This window comes from Monodelphis domestica, chromosome 1 (assembly GCF_027887165.1).
Source record: "Monodelphis domestica isolate mMonDom1 chromosome 1, mMonDom1.pri, whole genome shotgun sequence".
Classification (NCBI taxonomy): domain Eukaryota; kingdom Metazoa; phylum Chordata; class Mammalia; order Didelphimorphia; family Didelphidae; genus Monodelphis; species Monodelphis domestica.
This window is the reverse complement of record NC_077227.1, coordinates 349,878,458-349,899,712: the sequence shown is the minus strand read 5'-3', so window position 1 is coordinate 349,899,712 and position 21,255 is coordinate 349,878,458. Positions and strand designations below refer to the sequence as shown.

At 41.9% G+C, this 21,255-nt stretch overlaps 1 protein-coding gene across 3 annotated transcripts in view; it reads left to right on the top strand.

Moving 5' to 3' along the window:
• Positions 1-21,025, top strand: part of CAMK2A (calcium/calmodulin dependent protein kinase II alpha) — a 99,008-nt gene extending 77,983 nt beyond the window's left edge. For 2 of the 3 annotated variants that reach the window (XM_007473867.3, XM_007473866.3), the window contains 3 exons: positions 3,482-3,576; positions 6,167-6,395; positions 15,287-21,025. In XM_007473867.3, coding sequence (XP_007473929.2) covers positions 3,482-3,576; positions 6,167-6,395; positions 15,287-15,290 — 328 coding nt within the window. In that variant the 3' untranslated portion in view covers positions 15,291-21,025. Of the gene's footprint in view, positions 1-3,481; positions 3,577-6,166; positions 6,396-15,286 lie in introns of those variants that run through there. The other variant, XM_016428195.2, reaches the window with a different exon arrangement.
• Positions 21,026-21,255: the final 230 nt, after the last annotated feature.

The following is a 21,255-nucleotide window of genomic DNA, read 5'->3' as shown; positions in this document are numbered from 1 at the left end:
TTATTTACACAGGTCTGGGGAGGGATGGATCAATGCAAACTCCTCTTTTGCATTTAGATTAAACTCATTTTCAACTTTTTTCTTTTGGTTATAATTTTCCTCTCTGCAGTTTGATGTGTGTTTCTCTTCTGCCTCCTCCCCCACGCCTTTCTAACTCTCATTCCCTGTGGACTCTGCCTTTGTGCTGCCAAATGGTCCTTTACTTCCCTAAGGAAAAAATGTTTTTATTTCTTCCTTGAGTTCCCTGGGCTCTCTGGGATTGTGTGTGTGGGTGTGTGTATGTGTTGTGGGGTAGAGGGGTTGCAGCTGGATGATCCCTGGAGAGGAGGGTAGCGATAATGTGTTTTTCCACCCATGCTGCTGTCAATGGTGAGAATTCTGTGAAGTAGTGGTTCTCAAACTTTTTGGTCCCAGGATTCTTTTACACTTAAAAAAAAAAGTAAAACCCTTACCTTCTGTCTTAGAATCAATACCAAGTGTTGTTCTAAGACAGAAGAGAAGTAAGGGCTAGTCAATTGGGGTTAAGTGACTTGCCCAGGGCCACACACTAGACAGTATCTGAGGCCATATTTGAATCTTGGACCTCCCATCTCTTGGTCTGACTCTCAAGCTACTGAGCTACCTAGCTACCCCTCCTTTACACTATTAAAAATGATCGAGGACTTCAAAGAGCTTATGTTTGTGTGTGTTATATCTATTAACATTTACCATATTTGAAATTTTAAAACTTAATAAAATTAAGATAAAATCAATTTAACAAATATTTGTTCTTTTTAAAGCATACAAAACATTTATTTATGTAATATCAAATTCATTGAAAATGACAATAAACCAGTTTGACATGTTATCATAAATAACCTTTCTATGAAAAATAACTATTTTCCAAAAGAAAAAATGTAATGAGAAAAGGGACATTGTTTTACATATTTTTTTATATTTTACTTTTTCCAATCACATGTAAAACCAGTTTTTAACATTCTTTAAAAAGGTTTTTGAGTTCCAAATTCTCTTCCTCAACTCTCTTTTGTCCTCCTTCTTTGAGAAGGCAAGCAATTTGATTATATTATATGTATGTCATCTTGCAAAACCTATTTCCATATTAACCATGTTGTGAAATAAAAACATAATTTAAGAAATCCACCCCCAAAACCAGGAAAAACAAAGTAAAAAAAAAAGTATGCTTCAATCTTCATTCAGATTCCATCAGGTATTTTTTCTGGAAGCAGATGGTATTTTTCATCATGAGTCCTTTGGAATTGCCCTGAATCATTGTTTTTCTGAGAATAAGTCACTCACAATTGATCATTGTGCAATATTGCTGTTCCTGTGTACAGTGATCTCTGGCTCTGCTCACTTCACTTTGCATCAGTTCATGTAACTCTTCTCAGGTCTGTTTTACATATTTTTGTACTTTTAAAAAATGTTTGGCTAAATGGAAGAGAGCTAGATTTTCTCATATGTTTCGGTATTCAATCTGCTGTTTTGAATGAAGTGTGAGAAGAAAATCTAGCCTTGCACAGATAGTTGGAAAAGGGGAAAAGTACTTTAATAAGCAATTGACATCATAGTATTACGATGAAAATAGCTTTGACTTGGAAGAACCCCAGACCAATAGACCATGGTCCACAGTCCAAACTTTTGAGAACTACTGTTGTGAAATGATCTTCATTTTTTAAATGGACTCCCTACTGGTTTCACCTTGTTCAGCTTAGGCCCTAGACTGGGTTCTCACATTTAATTCAATAAATAGTTATTAAGCAGCTATTTACTTACTGTGTGCAAGGCCCTGTGCTTGATGCTGGGGTACCAAAATGAAATGCCAAGCCATCAGAGCTTATGAGTCACTGGGGGAGTGGAAAGATACATGGAAATAACAGGTGTGTGTGTGTGTGTGTGTGTGTGTAATGCAAAGCAGAATTCAAAAAAGGCAAAACAGAGATTTACACATTCTAGATAAGATTAGAAATCCATTTTGAGCTGGAAGAATCCAAAAAGGCTTCATGGAAGAGTCAGCACCTGGGTTGGGCCTTGAAGGGAGAGAGAATTTGAAACAAGAAGGAGAAGGAAGGGAGCCTATTCTGGGTACAGAGATGGCCCTCATCAGTGCATGAATTCAGGAGAAGACAGGAGGAGCTTGGGCATCAATGATGAGTTGGGTTTGTCGGGCATTGACACCATGTGAAGGCATTCAGTGTGAATTAAATCTGGAAAGGTGGAAAAGGGAGCCAGATTAAGGAGGGCTTTAAATGCTAGACTAAGGAGTTATCATCTCTCCTGTAAACTGTGTGGAGCTCTGAAGGTTTTTTTGACCAGGGGAGTGACCTGGTTAGAACCACAAATGAGGGAGATTTATTTGGCAGCTGCATCAAGGATAGTGCAGGGACTAGAGGCAGAGAGACCAATTGAAGCTAGTCCAATTGGCCACAGGGAAGAAATAAAGCCTGGACTGATGGGGTAGTGGTGAGGATGGAGACTGTGTGGGGGTAGCATCTTCATATTTGGCAGCTGCTCAGCTAGGGGGATTAGGGCTACGTCAAAGGTGATTCCTCTCAGGCAGACTCTCACAGGATCCCTGTAAGACAGGGAAAGTGTGCCCTTGGCCCCGAAGGAGAAAGGACGGCTCTCTCCACTCTGCTTTTGCCACTCTGCTGCTGGGGATTGGCTGATGGCCCCTGGGAGTCAAGACAACAAAACAGTCAGTTAGATGGGACAAATGTAGGGCTGGATGAAGGTATTGGTATTACTGAATGGGATTTCCTGGGCTAAAAGCCCAGAGTTCACTGGGAAGGAGTTGATGCTACTTGTGTGCAGGGCTTTGGCTCTCAATAGCCCTAGGGTGGAAAGACTACCTGGGGTGGTCTCCATGCCATTCTCTCCTGGGGAAAGAGAACAAATGAGCAAATCCCAGTTTATGTGCCGACTATGGAGAAGGATCCAGTTAGGATCCTAGGAGTCAGCGGGGATACTTTTTGCTTCCATGGAGCACAGGATCTTTGAAGCCCTAAGTGTGCCTGCTTGTGTATGTATCCAGTGAGTATATCAGTGTTTACTTGGACCTCTGCATATCTCAGAGTACGTAAAAGAAGCCCCTGAAGTGAATGTACAAGGGGCCAAAATGGCCTGCCTATCCCAAGATTCTGCCAGCATTTAGCAGAGGGAAGGAAGGAAAGGAAGAGTACCCCTGTGGGGTGCATGTCTTGCCTTGGACTCTTGGGTCCTCCATGTCTCCATTTAAATCGATGAGCTAATAAAATACAAAAATAAAATGCTAGGATGGGAGGAGACCCCTAAGCTGGAAGAACAGAACATCAAACATGGGATGTCAGAGCTTGAAAGGATCTCAGAAAAGAGACAATCAGGGATCCATGGAAGGGACCTTCAGGGATGATATTATGTAGGTAAACCCTGCCCCAGGATCCCCATTCCACAGATGAAGAAACTGAGGCCCAGGGAGGTTCCTGTTTGCTCTTACTTTCTCCAGGAAGATGTGTGACCCTGGGATGACAGCCTTTGAACCTGAGGCTCTGGGAAACCTGGTTGAAGGCCTGGACTTCCATCGATTCTACTTTGAAAACCGTGAGCAATTCCTTCCCTCCGTGGTGCCTGTTGTCTCCTCTCGTTGCTTGTCCTGCCCGCTGGCATCGTGTCTCAGCCTCCTGGGAATAGCAGTGTGACAGACAGGGCCCCCGGGCAACTCAAGACCCTGAGAAGCCTGCAGGAAGCCCCGTGCGGAACGTGGGTTGGTACCATCTCAGACCCCTCTCCTAACCTTGGTCAGGCAAACTGCGCTCCCTTAACCCTCCCCGTTACTAGCTAGAGGCAGGGACTTAGGGGCTCACGAGAGGGACAGCCTTCGCCCGAGGGTCCCTCAGAAGAGGCGAGGTCCTGATCTCCCAAGCCGGCTGGCTGGGCGTTTGGGGGGAGGTTGAGGTTCGTTAAGTGGGCAAGAGCGAGGGAGGAACTCACACTGCTGTACCCCGCCCCTGTTTGTGTGCCACGCGGCTGGGTCTCTGTTTTCCATGTCTGTTAGTTCTGTGCATTCCGCCAGCAGGGGTGGCATGATACGTGGGGGCTGATCGGGGGCTTTCCGCAGGACTGTTTCTGCCTTTGCCTGTTCCCCCCTGTTACTGGCTCTGAAAATTCCCCTGGCTATGTCATCCTAAGGGGCCCTCCTGGAGTCTCAGAGCTGGAAGGAACCGTAATGGGTCAGGAAGCCCAACCTCATTTTTAGAGATGAGAACACTGAAGCTCAGAGTGGGGAAGGGACTTTTCCAGGGACCACCGGGAAAATAAGGATGATAATAACAGCTTACATTTTTATAGTGCCATGAGAGTTCTGGGCGTTTTCCTACAGAATAGAAACTCCTGGAGTCATCTAGGTCTAGCAATGGGGGGTTCTGGATTCAAATGTGACCTCAGGAACATCCTGGCTTTGTGACCTTCTGATTGCCTACCCCTTTCTGCTCTTCTGCCTTAGAATGGATACTTAGCATAGATTCTAAGACAGAAGGTAAGAATTAAAAAAAAAAAGATGGAAGCTTTTTCAGGACAGGGTTGATTCCACATTTGTCATTGTATCCCCTTTCACTCAATGAATGAATACATTTATTAAGTGCTTACTATATGCCAGACACTGTGCTAAGTACTGAACCTAGTATATTGTAGGTACTTAATAAACATATATTTTGTATCATTGCAATATAAAATCATATTTGAAATTGTTAAATAAATATAAATAAACAAATATGAAAAATGATTGCTTGATTTATTCATAACAACCCTGTGAGGTAGGTGGGATAAGTATGGTTACCCACATTTTAAAGAAGAAGCATACTTAGATATGTGATTTATCTAACCACCCCCAGCCAGTGAGAGGCAGGCAAGGTTAGAACTCATCTCTCAGCTTCTGAGCTAATGATCTTTCTCTGATCTCAGTATCTTCCCCTCTTCCTTCCCCCTAACCCATGCTATCTCTTCTTCATAGGAAAGTGAATCAGGAAGCCTTCATTCTATCATGGCCATATGAAAAAATAGAGAGAAATAAAAACCATCTTTCACCCTAATAGCAAAAGATTCTAGTTTTTTTCATATATACTGCCATTGGTGGAAAGCCAAAGAGATCCTCTGGGACTTGGTTTTCTGGGGCTATTAAAGTTCAACCTTACCTAAAGTTCAATTTTTTGGCCTCTCATAGATGGTTCTATGCTAATTTGCCTGAACACTCCTTTCTAGTCCTGTCCTGCCCCTGGAAGGACAATTCCAGGAACCCCTAGTTCCTTAAGGGTCAGAGTGTTACACAGTAGGCAGATCACTGAACTGAGAGTCAGAAGTTCTAGCCTACAGTCTAGGCTCTGCAGCACACCATGGGAACTTGAGCAAGTAATTATTCCTTTGATTCTCAGCTGCCTTCTCTTTAAAATGGGGAGTACTTGAACTTTCAGCTTCATGGGATTATGAGCAAAGTGCTTTACAAACCAGAAAATGCAGTGGAAAGGGGAATTGTTGTCATAACCTGAAAAATATTAGGGATTGATGTAGCTGATCTCTAAGGATCCTCCTAGTTTTGTGTGGATTTCTGTCAAGGATCTATCTGTAGAATAGAATCATGCACTGGGTGAAGGGTTGATTAAATTAGATGCTTCCTGAAGTTCCTTCCAACTGTGAGATGCTATTGTTTTGAGCTGTGGGGATCTATGTGAATATTGCCATCCAGACCAGCCTGATGTTGAAGCAGGGATGATGTGTTCCTTGCCTCATGTGTTGCAGAGAAACCTTTTCCTTTGACATGAAAAGTATTTTTCTACAGTAGTAATTCTTCCTAAACTTTTTGCCCCCTCTACACTCATGAAGAGCATTCTGGGGATAAAGTGGTCTCAGTTCCCTGAAACTTCTCTAATGGGAGGGTATTATGTCCCCTAGAAAGTTTTCCTTGATTCCCAGATGTCTGAGGAGCAAGATAGGGCCTGATGGTTGAGTTTCCAACTCTGGACTAATGGAAGCAGTGGGTCTCCTCCGTTAGGGGCTTTTGGGGGGGAGCTGGTGAAAGAAAGAGAATGATGAAAAACTTTAGGGTCTTTCAATACATGTACAATCCCATGGCTCCATTCCACTTTTACTCCTTGTCTCTCTTTCTCTTCACCTTTACTCCCTGCTGCCTGATTTCCAGTGTGGTCCAGGAACAGCAAGCCTGTCCATACTACCATCCTGAACCCCCACATTCACCTGATGGGTGATGAGTCAGCCTGCATTGCCTACATCCGCATCACACAGTACGTGGATGCTGGTGGGATCCCTCGCACTGCTCAGTCAGAGGAGACCCGCATCTGGCACCGCCGGGATGGCAAATGGCAGATCGTCCACTTCCACAGATCAGGAGCACCTTCAGTCCTACCACAGTAAGATCCCTTCTTTTCTTCCCCCTCCTTCCTTTCATGTCAGGCTACCCCTTATGTTGAGACTTCCCAGCGGTGGATTTTGAAGGGTAGCTGTGGTTTGCTTGGATATTGGAGCAAAATCTAGGTCATTATCTCCCAGATAGGCAATCTTCTGCTAATACAGAACCACTTTCCCTGGACCCAGTCATTCTAATTAGGTTAGGATGCATCAGTATCAAAACAGTCTATAATTCTTCAGATTATTTTTAATAATTAGAAATAATCATAATTGAAGTCACTGTAATGGCTGACATTTCTCTAGATCTCTGTAGCTAATAAGTAATTTTATAGTCACTATATCATCTGATCCTTGAAGCAACTCTGTGTGAGACAGGAAGTATAAGCCATATTGTAAGATGTTATTTTATATATTTTAAATATATATTATATATAATATTTCACATTATAAATATATAAACGAATCTATAGAGTTGGAAGGAAACTCAGAACACTGAATCACTATACTGCAAGAGACCTTAGAATACAGTGTGGGAACTGAAAGGGACTCTAGGACAAAGAATGTTAGAGATAGAAGGGATCTTAGACATGAGATCATAGGACTTAAAGCAGAAAAGGCCTGAGAGGGGATTATGAATTCAATCCCCTCATTTTGCAACTAGGGAGACCAAGGCCCTAAGAGATCAAGTGACTCACACAGGTAGTGATCACCAGAGCAGGGTCTTCTGTATTCCTTCTACTACCCCAGATGCTTTTCAGATCGTGGGACACGGAATTTCAGAACTGGAAGAGATTAGACATTCTAATCCCCTCATTTTACAAAGTAGGGAACCCCAGAGGTTTGAGGGATTTGTCAAAGGTCATACAATATGTGGGAGAGCCAGGTGAACCCACATCTCCTTGTTGGGGAGTCTGTTTTAGAGTCCAACCCCCACAGGATTTTAGGATTTTCAAAGCTAACTAGAATTTAGGAACATTTATAAAAGCTGCACTCCACCCTTCCTTACTCCTTCATACTCCCAAACTCAGCTAAAAAAGAAAAAGGCATTTGCCTTATCTTTTATGAATCCTGTTGGTTTAGCCCAAATAATTATACGGTTGACATTAAAAATACATGTCTAATTGTTCTACATTTCAAACATGTTTTCTATAGTAGAACTATTCCGATTGTTGTCTTTTATTTCCCTCCAAAAAATGTTCAGAGGTCACACTTCTGTGGCTTTTCAATACCCTCCCCTTCCCACCCCTATCTTCCCCCACATCTCCGCCTTCCCCTCCTCCCAAGCCACCTAATAATAACGATTCACAAGAATTTAATGCCTTGATGTTGGTAAAGTACTCTCTCTACCTAGACACATAATGATGAACACACATTTCATTTTTAGTCCTTTAAGGAACACAAATGTCAACTTGTTGCTTCACAACAATCAGTCATGTAGGTGGTGTAGTCATTATCTCCATTTAACATTTGAGGAAAAGCAGGCTCCACAAGGTGATATGACTTCCTTAAGGTCACAGAGCTACTGAGTTGTTGCTTTATCCTTTTTTGGGCTTGTCTGACTCATTTGGGGTTTTCTCAGGAAAAATACTGGAGGGGTTCACCATTTCCTTCTCTAGCTCATCTTACAGATAAGGAAACAGAGGCAAATAGGTTAAGTGACTTGCCCAGGGTCACATAACTTGTAAATGTCTGGGATTTGAACTCAGGAGGATGAGTCTTCCTGACTCCAGACCCAGAGCTCCATCCATTGGGTTGTCTAGCTGACCCAACTAAGTAGTGTAGCTGAATTTATAAAAAAACTTGTTTCACTATGCAAAAAGGGTTCACTATACAATTCCTTTAAATGGCAATATTCAAAGGAACATTTATTAAGGACCTCCTACTAAGAGGCCCGCTGTATCCTTGCCTAGAGACATGAAGATTAGATGAGGTATGATTTCTCCCCTCATAAGAACTCATAGGCTAGAAGGTAGCCATAATATATACACAGAATTCAATAAAACATGCCTCAGTAGGACTTCATTTTACTTGAAGTCTACATACTCAAATTGAAGTATACATGCCAATCCAAAAAAAAAGGCAAAAATATATAAAATGAAAATTTTAATTAAAAATTCACAGTAGTTCACCCAAACACATTCATTTTTGCTCTAAAAATGGATTGCATTGTTCTGCTCCAAACATTAGCTCCCACATCTGTTTTTTCCAGAGTTCTTTCGTTAACAAGTCGCGTCCACATCAGAGAGTGCTTCTCTTTGTTTAATACTATATAGTTATTAATAACAGCCCCAAAGAGTACAATTGTAGTGATGCTGGTAGCCCTGATAAGCCTAAGAAAAGTCATGAAGTGCCTAGGTGTGTTTGGTTAAGAAACTGGTTGGCTATTATGCTTTGATTTTTTGTGAAGGGTCTTAGACTATATCAGTTGTATAAAATGAGGTCCTACTGTAAATATGTGTGTATACATATGTTATATACATATATAGCTTTCACTAGAGAGGTTCAAATGGCTAAATGAGTGAAGTCTGAAAGGTAATTACCAACTCTAATTTTAAGGAAATCATCCTGGAAGGGGCAGCTTTTGATTTGGGCTTTCTAATATTGATAGGTAAGGAATTTATCTATCGGGTTGGGAGGCAGTGGCCTTTTAGGTTTAGAGAATAACATGGGCCCATGCTTTGAGTTGGGAAAATATATGATGATATGTAGAGGAAGTGACCAGTTGTCCATTTTAAACAGAGTAGAAAGTAGAATGAGACAGGATGGCACCAGGCTGTGGATATGTGCAAATACAAATGTCCCATAGCAGTTGAGGATATGGGTCTAGAGTCAGGAGGCAGGTCAGTAAGAGGTAGAAAGACTTTGGAATCATTGTATGGAGAACATAAGTGAAGTTGTGGGAATGAGTGAGATTGCCAAGGGAGACTGTCCACAGAGAGAGAGGGGGACCAAGCACCGAAAGTTGGGGGAATGACTATATTCAGGATCTAGGAAGAGGTATAGGAACCATATATGTGAAAGAAAGCTCGTTAAATGTTGATTGTGATCTTTTTTTTTTCTTGGTATTATAGCTTAGTGGGTAGAAAGACATGGACCTTTTTTTTTTCCACAATGGATAAATGTAACCATTTAATCAAACATTTGCACTCTACGCATAGCCCCAGGGAAGGGGAATGGGGAGGGGGTTTAGTCATCAGAGGTTTTATGAACATGGAAGCTTGCTAGATTAACTGTGGGAGTCCAGCAAGTCACTTAGCTTCTTTAAGCCTCAGTTTTCTTATCCACAAAATGGGGATAATAAGAATACCTACCTCAGAAGGCTGCTAAGAAGAAAAAATAAGATAACATGTAAAAATGCTTTGTAAAACTAAAAACATAATATAAATGCTAGCTAACATTATTACTCCTATAACTAATCTTTTGTGGCCAACATTCCAGCAAATAACTGGGTAGGTAGGATTTAGGGTCACTCATGCAAATTTAGATCCAGAGTTTTTTATGCAAATTTAGATACATACAGGAGTGAAGCATATCCATGTCCTTCCTTATCAACTTGTCCAAGGTACAAGCTGTGGCACAATGGAAAGAGCTGGACCCAGATCCTGGGTTGAAATCCTAACTTAGACTCTTATTATTGGGGCAATTCTGAGTAAGCAGTTTAACCCCTCAAAACTTAAATTTCCTCATTTGTAAAATGAAAATAACATATTTTTAATATCAATCTCAAAGAAATATTGTGAGGATCAAAGGAAATTATTTAGGTAGAAGCACTTTGCAAACTTTTAAACACTGCCTTTTTGAGGGGCAGCATACCGTAGGACCATGTTGGTAAACCTATGGCATGTGTGCCAGAAGGGACTGCTCCCTTCCTCCTCTTCACTGTGCCTGAGGACATTTCTCTGATGACCTTCCCCTCTGCCCAGCAGCCCAATGGGAGCACTTCCTCCCTCCCCTGCCTTGGGTAAGGGGGGGCATCTCACATGTGGTGTGAGGGTTGCAATTTAGGTACTCCATCTCTAAAATGTTCACCATCATTGATCCCAGGAGATAGGGCTACTAGGTGGTATAATGGATACTTGGCTGAGCATGGAGTCAGGAAGACCTGAGTTCACATTCAGTCCCAAACATTAGCTGTATGACCTTGGACAAGTCACTCAACCCTCTTGGCCTCAGTTTCTTCATCTGTCAAGTAAGTTGGAGAAAGAAATGGCAAACCACCCCAGTATCTTTGCCAAGAAAACCCGAAATGGGGTGACAAAGAGTCAAGCATGCCTGAAAAATGACTGAACAACAATAACAATGCCATGGAAGATAAGACTTGTAGCAGTATGTACCTGGGTTCAACTTCTGCCTCATACACTTTAACCTGTCAATCAGACCTTGTTATTAAATGCCTTTGTACTGGGCCCTGGGGATACAGAGACAAGGAATATAAAACATTCTCCATTCAGAAGGAATTTATATTCTATTTGGGGAGGGAGAGGAGGGAACAAGCATTAATTATGTGCCTGTTGTGTAGGCCAGGCACTATGCTAAGTGCTTTAGGGAGGGAATGAGAGGGGAATAAGCATTTATATGGCTCCTATGATGTGCTTGGTGCTATACTAAGTGTTTTTTTTGCAAATATTATATCATTTGATCCTCACAACAACTCTGCAAGGTAGGTGCTGTTATTATCCCCATTTTGCAGGTGAGGAAAGCAAGACAAACAGCAGTTAAAGTCACACACATAGTTGCCTGAGTCAAATTTGAACTCAGGTCTTCCTGATTCTAGGCTAAGTGCACTATCAACTCTGTCACCTAGCTATTAAAGTGTAATGCTACACTGAGACCTTTGAAATGTGCCAAGTATATACAGAATAAATAGAATAAACATAAGGTAGGTGGGATGGAAAGACACTAGCATTGGGGAGGATCAGGAGGTAGAAGGTGGTCCTGGAGCTGGTTAGGTGAGGAAGGAATACATTCCAAGCTTGGGGAACAGCCTATACCCAATCAGATATGGGACAGAGTGACATGGGTGAGGAAAAGTGACCAGTTGAGTTGGACAGTGAGGCTGGAAAGGTAAATTGAAGCTGAATCAGCAAGTAGGAAGCTACTTGAGTATATTTGGGTAACCTAATCAGAACTGAGCTTAAGGAAACTCCTTTGGCAACTAAGGAGAGGATAGACCAAAATGGGAAAGGACTTGAGTTGGGGGCCAATTAGGGGGATGTTGCAGTATCTAGGCAACAGGTGACAGAGTGAGAGGATGCTGAATTAAAGTAGTGATTGTGTGAACAGAAGAAAGATAGATACAAGAAATGTTGTGGAGATAGAATGGCAAGATTTAGCAACTAGTTAAAAATGGGTGATTAGTGAGAGTGAGTCAAGGACGGCTCTTAGGTTATGAACCAGAAAACTTGGAAGAATAGCCTTTGTCAGGGAGCTGCTAAGTGGCTCAGTAGAGAGAGAGCCAGGCTGGGAAATGGGAGACAAGGTTGGGAGAGGTCTGAATTCAAATTTGACCTAAGATACTTCCTAGTTGTGTGGCCCTGGGCAAGTCACTTAGCCATAATTGCCTAGCTCTTTACTGCTTTTCTGTCTTCCTTGGCATAGATTTTAAGACGGAGGTAAGGGTTTAAAAAATAAAAAAGAATAGTCGTTGAAAGAAAGAAACAGGGCAAATTAACAGCATCAAAGACAAAAAGGGGGACATCACCTCTAATGAAGAGGAAATTAAGGCAATCATTAAAAATTACTTTGCCCAATTATATGGCAATGAATACACCAATTTAGGTGATATGGATGAATATATACAAAAATACAAACTGCCTAGACTAACAGAAGAAGAAATAGAATTCTTAAATAATCCCATATCAGAAAATGAAATCCAACAGGCCATCAAAGAACTTCCTAAGAAAAAATCCCCAGGGCCTGATGGATTCACCAGTGAATTCTATCAAGCATTCAGAGAACAGTTAATCCCAATATTATACAAACTATTTGACATAATAAGCAAAGAGGGAGTTCTACCAAACTCCTTTTATGACACAAACATGGTACTGATTACAAAACCAGGCAGGTCAAAAACAGAGAAAGAAAACTATAGGCCAATCTCCCTAATGAATATAGATGCAAAAATCTTAAATAGGATACTAGCAAAAAGACTCCAGCAAGTGATCAGAAGGGTCATCCACCATGATCAAGTAGGATTTATACCAGGGATGCAGGGCTGGTTCAATATTAGGAAAACCATCCACATAATTGACCACATCAACAAGCAAACCAACAAAAATCACATGATTATCTCAATAGACTCAGAAAAAGCCTTTGATAAAATACAATACCCATTCCTATTAAAAACACTAGAAAGCATAGGAATAGAAGGGTCGTTCCTAAAAATAATAAACAGTATATATATCTAAAACCATCAGCTAATACCAACTGCAATGGGGATAAACTAGATGCATTCCCAATAAGATCAGGAGTGAAACAAGGATGCCCATTATCACCTCTACTATTTGATATTGTACTAGAAACACTAGCAGTAGCAATTAGAGAAGAAAAAGAAATTGAAGGCATCAAAATAGGCAAGGAGGAGACCAAGTTATCACTCTTTGCAGATGACATGATGGTCTACTTAAAGAATCCTAGAGATTCAAACAAAAAGCTAATTGAAATAATCAACAACTTTAGCAAAGTTGCAGGATACAAAATAAACCCACATAAGTCATCAGCATTTCTATATATCTCCAACACAGCTCAGCAGCAAAAACTAGAAAGAAAAATCCCATTCAAAATCACCTTAGACAAAATAAAATACCTAGGAATCTATCTCCTGAGACAAACACAGGAACTATATGAACACAACTACAAAACACTCTCCACACAACTAAAACTAGACTTGAGCAATTGGAAAAACATTAACTGCCCATGGATAGGATGAGCCAATATAATAAAAATGACCATCCTACCCAAACTTATTTATCTATTTAGTGCCATACCCATTGAACTCCCAAAATATTTCCTTACTGATTTAGAAAAAAAACATAACAAAGTTCATTTGGAATAACAAAAGATCAAGGATATCCAGGGAAATAAAGAAAAAAAAAACACAAATGATGGGGGCCTTGCAGTCCCAGACCTTAAACTATATTACAAAGCAGCAGTCATCAAAACAATTTGGTACTGGATAAGAGACAGAAAGGAGGATCAGTGGAATAGACTGGGGGCAAGAGACCTCAGCAAGACAGTATATGATAAACCCAAAGATCCGAGCTTTTGGGACAAAAATCCACTATTTGATAAAAACTGCTGGGAAAATTGGAAGACAGTGTGGGAGAGATTAGGAATTGATCAACACCTCACACGCTACACCAAGATAAATTCAAAATGGGTGAGTGACTTAAACATAATGAAGGAAACCATAAGTAAATTGGGTAAACACAGAATAGTATACATGTCAGACTTTTGGGAGGGGAAAGGCTTTAAAACCAAGCAAGACATAGAAAGAGTCACAAAATGTAAAATAAATAATTTTGACTACATCAAATTAAAAAGCTTTTGTACAAATAAAACCAATGTAACTAAAATCAGAAGGGAAACAACAAATTGGGGGGAAATCTTCATAGAAACCTCTGACAAAGATTTAATTACTCAAATTTATAAAGAGCTAAATCAAGTGTACAAAAAATCAAGCCATTCTCCAATTGATAAATGGGCAAGGGACATGGATAGGCAGTTCTCAGATAAAGAAATCAAAACTATTAATAAGCACATGAAGAAGTGTTCTAAATCTCTTATGATCAGAGAGATGCAAATAAAAACAACTCTGAGGTATCACCTCACACCTAGCAGATTGGCTAACATGATAGCAAAGGAAAGTAATGAATGCTGGAGGGGATGTGGCAAAGTAGGGACATTAATTCATTGCTGGTGGAGTTGTGAACTGATCCAACCATTCTGGAGGGCAATTTGGAACTATGCCCAAAGGACGATAAAAGAATGTCTACCCTTTGACCCAGCCATAGCACTGCTGGGTCTGTACCCCAAAGAGACAATGGACAAAAAGACTTGTACAAAAATATTCATAGCTGCACTCTTTGTGGTGGCCAAAAATTGGAAAACGAGGGGATGCCCTTCAATTGGGGAATGGCTGAACAAATTGTGGTATATGTTGGTGATGGAATACTATTGTGCAAAAAGGAATAATAAAGTGGAGGAATTCCATGGAGACTGGAACAACCTCCAGGAAGTGATGCAGAGCGAGAGGAGCAGAACCAGGAGAACATTGTACACAGAGACTAATACACTATGGTACAATCGAACGTAATGGACTTCTCCATTAGTAGCGGTGTAATGTCCCTGAACAATATGCAGGGATCTAGGAGAAAAAACACTATTCATAAGCAGAGGACAAACTGTGGGAGTAGAAACACCGAGGAAAAGCAATTGCCCAACTACAGCGGTTGAGGGGACATGACAGAGGAGAGACTCTAAACGAACACTCTAATGCAAATACTAACAACATGACAATGGGTTCGAATCAAGAACACATGTGATACCCAGTGGAATCACACGTCAGCTATGGGGTTTGGGGGGGAGGAAAAGAAAATGATCTTTGTCTTTAATGAATACTGCTTGAAAATGATCAAATAAAATATTATTAAAAAAAAAAGAAACAGGGAAGATTTGTGTGACTTGGTGAATACCATATTACCTACATACTTCTTTGTGCCTCAGTTTCCTCATCTACAAAATATGTGTGTGGGAGTCAGACTTTAAGGACATTAAGGTCTCTTTTAGCTATAAATTTATATTCCTGTCTATAATCTTAAGCATAAATTACCTATTATTATCACCCTGAACATCCTCTCTCTTCTCTCTTAATTCCTCACCTTCTATTTTTCAGTTGAAGTTGTGATCAGATTGTATACTCCCTGGCTGCACCACGGAGATCCATCTTTCTTCATCTGTGGCATGTGGCTGCTGGTTCTACCATGTGCTGGAATTCCCACCACCACCATCATCATCACCACCACCACCAAGTTCTTCACAAAAGCCAAGAAAATCTGCCAACCGACTCAAGCCATTACGCACCAGAGAACAAACGGCCACAGTTACTTATTTACTTTTCTTTTTCCCTTTTCTCTCTCTCTGTTTTGCTTTGTCATTTAATTTTTTGATTGTGTGCATGAGCCAGGCCCAGGGGTCCAGACTGGCATTCCTCTGCCTGGGTCAGCTGCTCCCAACACTTGGGACAGAGAATAATGTGGAGGGACCATTCCCCCCCACCCCCATCTCCAACCCATATTCCTCACCCCAAGCTTGGGAGCTAATAATTTCCCAAGTGCTCACTCTTCTCTGCCGGATGTGTTGCTTATTTCCTACAGTCTACCATTCTTTGTAGAGATGGGTAGATGGGAAATCAAGCTTGTTCCATGGTGATGCCAGACCTTGTTTGCTAGCTAGCATAGTGAGCAGTTCTTTGCTTGCCAGCCCTCCTGATGTCTCAGGAGCTTTCTCTGTTCCTGCCTCTCTTTTGAGGCACTTTTAGGAGAAGGGCAGCTGACCCAATAGAGAAGGTCATTTATGGCAAAGAAGGGAAACTGAGGAATCTGGCTGTGAGCATGAATTAGCCAGATTCTTTGCCTTGGGTATCCAAATACAGGTACTGCCTTTATCACTCCCTTCTGTGTTCTCTCCTTCCCTTAGTGAGTTGTCATTCTCCTCTCCTGCTGTTCTCTTTTTGCCTTTTTTTTCCCTCTGAAAATTGAAATGTACTTTATTTGTTTATTTATTTTATTTTTGGGAAAACAAGCAGTGTTAAGAACACTGGTGCTAGATCAGGGTACTTGTCGTTTCCTTTTGATTTGATGGGGCCGTTTGCTTCAAATACTGACTTCATTGAACCCATTCTTCCAGCATAGATTGAGTTTAGTAACACTTGAGAGAGAAAAGCTGATCATCTTTTGGGGGGAAAAAAGAAAAGCTAAAAGCAACTTTTAGGAATCTCTTCTACTTTGACCGCATGCCTTTTGATATCCAAACTTCTGTGTATTTGGGAAATTGATTTCATGTATTTGCTGAAATGGGTCTTTATGTAATAGCTAAACATCTTATTACTTTGGGGGAAGGGTGGGTTAGGGTAGGGTAGTTGTTTCTTTCACTTCTCTCGCTTTCTCTCTTTTTCCCTTAACTTCTGAAGCTAAATGTGTAACGACTGGGTGTCTGCGGTATAGGTGAGCACTACCTCTCATCCTTGGGGGAGTCTCTCCTTTCTACCCTCTCCTATGCATCAGCCCCCCTGGGTTCCCTTCTGTTTTGCTGAGATAGTTGGAGTTGGGAGAAGCGTTGCATGCTGATGTGAATATTGAAACAGCTGGCTACATCTGACCACAATTGGCCATGAAGGATGTCAGAAATGACAAGGGAGAACTTGGCCAAATGGAGAAATGTCTTGACCTCCTGGATCCCCACCAGAAGTTTTCCCTGGACCTTTATGAAGAGCCAAGTCATCTATGTGGCTCAGTGGACCCTTCTTGACCTCACCTTTAACAGGGCATTCCAGCAGTGGATGGGAGAGGTCAGAGAGACCCTACATAGCCTGATGCTATGTGGCCTTTCCCCATGGGGTCTGATGGTATTTCTAATGTTTATTTCACCCTTCAGTTTCCTGCATTTTCTTGCTCTTACTCTCCCTTGGTTTTTTTCCCTTTCTCCCTGGATTGACTGACGTAAGATGCCCTGGCCCTTCCAGCAGGGCTGTGTCTGCACTGTGTTCCTTGCATGACCTAACACTGTATATGCAGTAAATTTATTGACAAAAACAATCATGTGTTTTGGACAAGAAAAAAAAGAAAAATGGAAAAAAGAAAAAAGAAAAAAGGTTGTATTCTTCATGTTCCATTTGGAATTGTGTTGCTGCCTTTCTTGTGTCTCATAGACTTTGTGTGGCCATGTTTTGCCAGAGCAAAGATCATTTCTCCTGAGTATCTTGGGAGAGGAAGGGCCCCCCAATGAGGGGTCAAAGATTGAGCTCTGGGAGATGGCTCCCATCCAGCCCACTGACCTCCACATGAGTCCTGCATGTGGAGTGAGGGTAGACATAGGACTATCAAATGATTTCCAGTCTGGGCATTTTCTGAGTCTTCCCTGCTTGACTTCCATGTGAGTGAGATCTGCAGAATGACAGACAGTGTTCAATCCCCTGGTCCTTCCTCAGCACCTTTGGGTTCATTGGGTCCTTTTGTGTCACCAAGGATGGGGAAGTAGAAGAAGGTACCAGCTATAGCTAGAGGCAGGATAACTAGAGCTCCTGGGGATATGAGTTGGATCACTGAAAACAGAGGAAAGAAGGACTAAACAAGAGTTATTCCCAAAATCACTGGGCCAGCACATTAAGTCATGGTCCTTTTTTGCTCTACAGGTCTCTTCTGTAAGGCACTGAGGTAGGGGGTAAATAGGTAGGGAATACATAAATGCACTAGTCAGAGTCAGAGTCTAGCCAACCTTTGGTACCATTGACTATGGCAGTGAGCAGATACTGGTCCCAAATCCCAGTGTTTTATTGGGAATATCTTCCAGGAGTTCAGGTAAGAGAATGTCTCTGGTTTCTCACTCGGCTCCCCAGATTAGTTCTTGCAATCTAAATGGTCTTTCACCAATGGTCCCCCCCTTTTTTTCTTCCCTTTTTGAAAGCTCTTCCGTTCTCCCTGACTGTATTCTTGGGCTCTGTAGTTGACCAGAACTTTTTCAGTCTGCTTTCCTTCAAGCTTACTCAGGGCCCACTATTCCCAGGCTAACTTTTTAATCATATGTTGTTTCCCTTGTCCCAGAATAAATGCTCACCATCCCATCGACCCAATGGATTAGGCTGCAGGAGCTTGTCACTTCCTTTCTCTAAGCTTGCTTCCCTGTCTATAAATGATGGGGTTGGATCAGATGATCTCTGAAGTTCCTTACTATTTTAAAGCTTATGATCTCCTACCTCTGGTCCCCCAGGGGACCCTGAGCAGATTGGGAGGGGTCCACTAGAGAAACTCTAGACTCCTCTTAGATACTGAAGAGAAGAGGGGTTCTTTTATTCCCCCTTCCTTCCTTCCTGCCTTCGTTCCTTCCTTCGTTCCTTCCTTCGTTCCTTCGTTCCTTCGTTCCTTCCTTCCTTCCTTCCTTCCTTCCTTCCTTCCTTCCTTCCTTCCTTCCTTCCTTCCTTCCTTCCTCCAACCCCAAATCCTTTCTAGGTATCCCAACAACTACCTGGTATCCTGACAGTGGAAGGAAACCTGGAATTTTATGATTTATCTTTTTGGATTTCCTCCTCCCCCTTCCCACTTGGATTCTAGTTTTGGCTCAATGAAAGACTCCCTATCTGGCTTCTTTACCTTTGGGGGCCTTAATCACCTCATTTGTAAGATGAAGGTAGAGTAGGCAGTTGGCCCAAATGAGCTTCAAGGTTCCTTCCAGTCCTAATGTTCTAGTCCACATTAGCAAACTGAGCCATAGGGATGTTTATTCCCTTGCCAATGATGATCTGTTACTTTATCAAAGAGTTTATACATCTGTTATCTGATTCTATCTTTCAAATTGCCTTTTGCAGGAGGTGAGGCAGGAATGGTCACCTCAGTTTTAGATGAGAAAACTAAAGAATGGTCCCCATGTCTGTTCCAAATAGAACTCTAGGAACAGCCATCCTCCTGTCCATCTACCCCCTCTAAAGCCAAGTCACCCCACCCCTTAGTGCCTTATAGGCTTGGGGACTAGTTGTCCTCTACCCCTCTTCTCCCTGCCCCCTGCAGTTGCTTTAAATAGTAACTTCCAAAACAGTTAGATGGGCAGGAAAATCCGCTCACAATGGAATCAGGTGGCTATGTCATTTCCAACTTCACACGTGCCCCTGTGTCTTTTGAATGCCTTTTAAAATCCTGTTATGTAAGGATGGTTATAAGGAATTGGCCAAGTTGAATTTGGTGAAGGCTTGGGGTATATCTGATTTCTGTCTTCACATATCTGTAGGGATTATTCTATTTGGCTCTTGAGGACAAAACTAGGAACAATGAAAAGGAGTTGCAGAAAGGAATATTTTGGCTTTATAGGGGGGAAATATTCTAATAATTAGAGCCATCCAAATGCGGAATGTGCTTCTTTGGGAGGCAATGAGATCTGTCATCTGAGGCCCTTATGTATAAATTAGATGACCAATTGTCAGGAATGTTATAGAGGGAATTCCTTCTCAGGTATGAGTTGGACTAGAAGGTCTCTGATGTACCTTCTAGCTCTGAGATTCTGTGATTCTAGATCCTAGTGTCATTGGAATAATGGCATGTATGAGTATGTTTGTGTCTGCATATGTGAGGATCATCCCTTCCCCCTCCCCCAATTAATCACCCTCAGGTAATGGGGTGGCCCACCCCTCTGGGTCACCCTCAGCTCAGGCTGTAATCCCTATAGATAAGTTAGAGTTTGTGGGGACAAGGAAACCTGACTCTCTTCTGTTGGGGTCATTTCTCTGCCCCACTCCCTATCCCCAAGCCCATTCACTGATGTGTTGAGGAAAGTTCCCTGACTGGGGATTAGAGGAGAGCCTTGAATCTTGGTCCTTCTTGGTGGCTAGCTCAGATAAAGTGACACCAGGAATTCCCTGGAGATGGAAGAGAAGTGGCACATAGCAGATGAGTGTCGGGGCAGTCTTCACTCAAGCTCCTTGAGGGCAGTAGAAGCCCTTGACCCCTGTTAGTCCTACCTACTCTGACCATGGAGCTCTCTGGCCATCCCCTAGAAGCATAGCCATTCATCAATGCAGAGTAACAATAGGAAGAATCATAGCTGGGGTCAGAAACACAAAAACTTGAATTTTTAGTCCCAGCTGTGTGCTACTTAGCTGAACTTTGGACAAATTTCTTAACCTTTCTTGGCCTCGGTTTCTCCAACGATTAAAACTAGAGCATATTGAACTAGATTTCTAAGCTTCCTTCCAGCTCTGACATCCTATCAGCATATGACCAAGCAACTACTTTTCCTTCAATGCCCATTCATTTATCCAGCCCCTCTCTTCTTAAGGTGAGCTTCCTTCTCTATCCTTAGCACTCTTGTGCCAGACAGACCCCTTTGCCTCTCATTCTGCTCTTCAAGAGGAGTCAGCTGGTGAAGGTGGGACAAAGGGAGGTAAGGCAAAGGGGTATGGGATAGGCATTCTCTTTTCTAACTCTTGTACATTTTAGAGGCATAATAATCTCTGCTCAAATGGGCAGGACCCAAACCCTAACCCAAGCACCCGAACATTGTATGTGGGACTCTAGAGCTCATGTAATTGCAAAAAAAAAAAAAAATCCAAGGATATATTTTTTAAAATATATTTAAAGTCCCCCCCCCCTCACCTCCCTGCTCATGGAGCAAAGCCTGGCCCCTGCTTCTCTCTGGTCTAGATAAGGCTTGAGGGGACCTCATTTGGGACATGTTTGCCAGTGTGCCCTGCTGCATTGTTACTGGGGTTTTTGGGGGGTGGGGTTGGGAACTTGTGGTTGTGATCTGAATAATAATCACTGTTTAAATTTTATGTTGTTTGGTGGGGAGGGAGGAAGTGAGGGTGCTGTCTGTTTTATTCTTGATGTTTCCAGTGCAATAAAGAGCTACTAACTTCTGTGCATGACAAGCCTTGGTTGTCTCTGTCTTGCTGGTTATCTAAATAGATGGAGAGAGGGGGAAACTAGGGCACCATCATCTTGATAGCTAGTCTCTATGCCAGATCATGATTTAGAGAATTATCTGGCAAGGGAGAACCTCTACCTGACCTGTTGGCCTTCTCAGAGCTGTTAGATATCATCCAAAAGCAGCTGAGTAGGGAAATAATGGGGTAGACACTGAAGAATGTCTTAGAAGGAA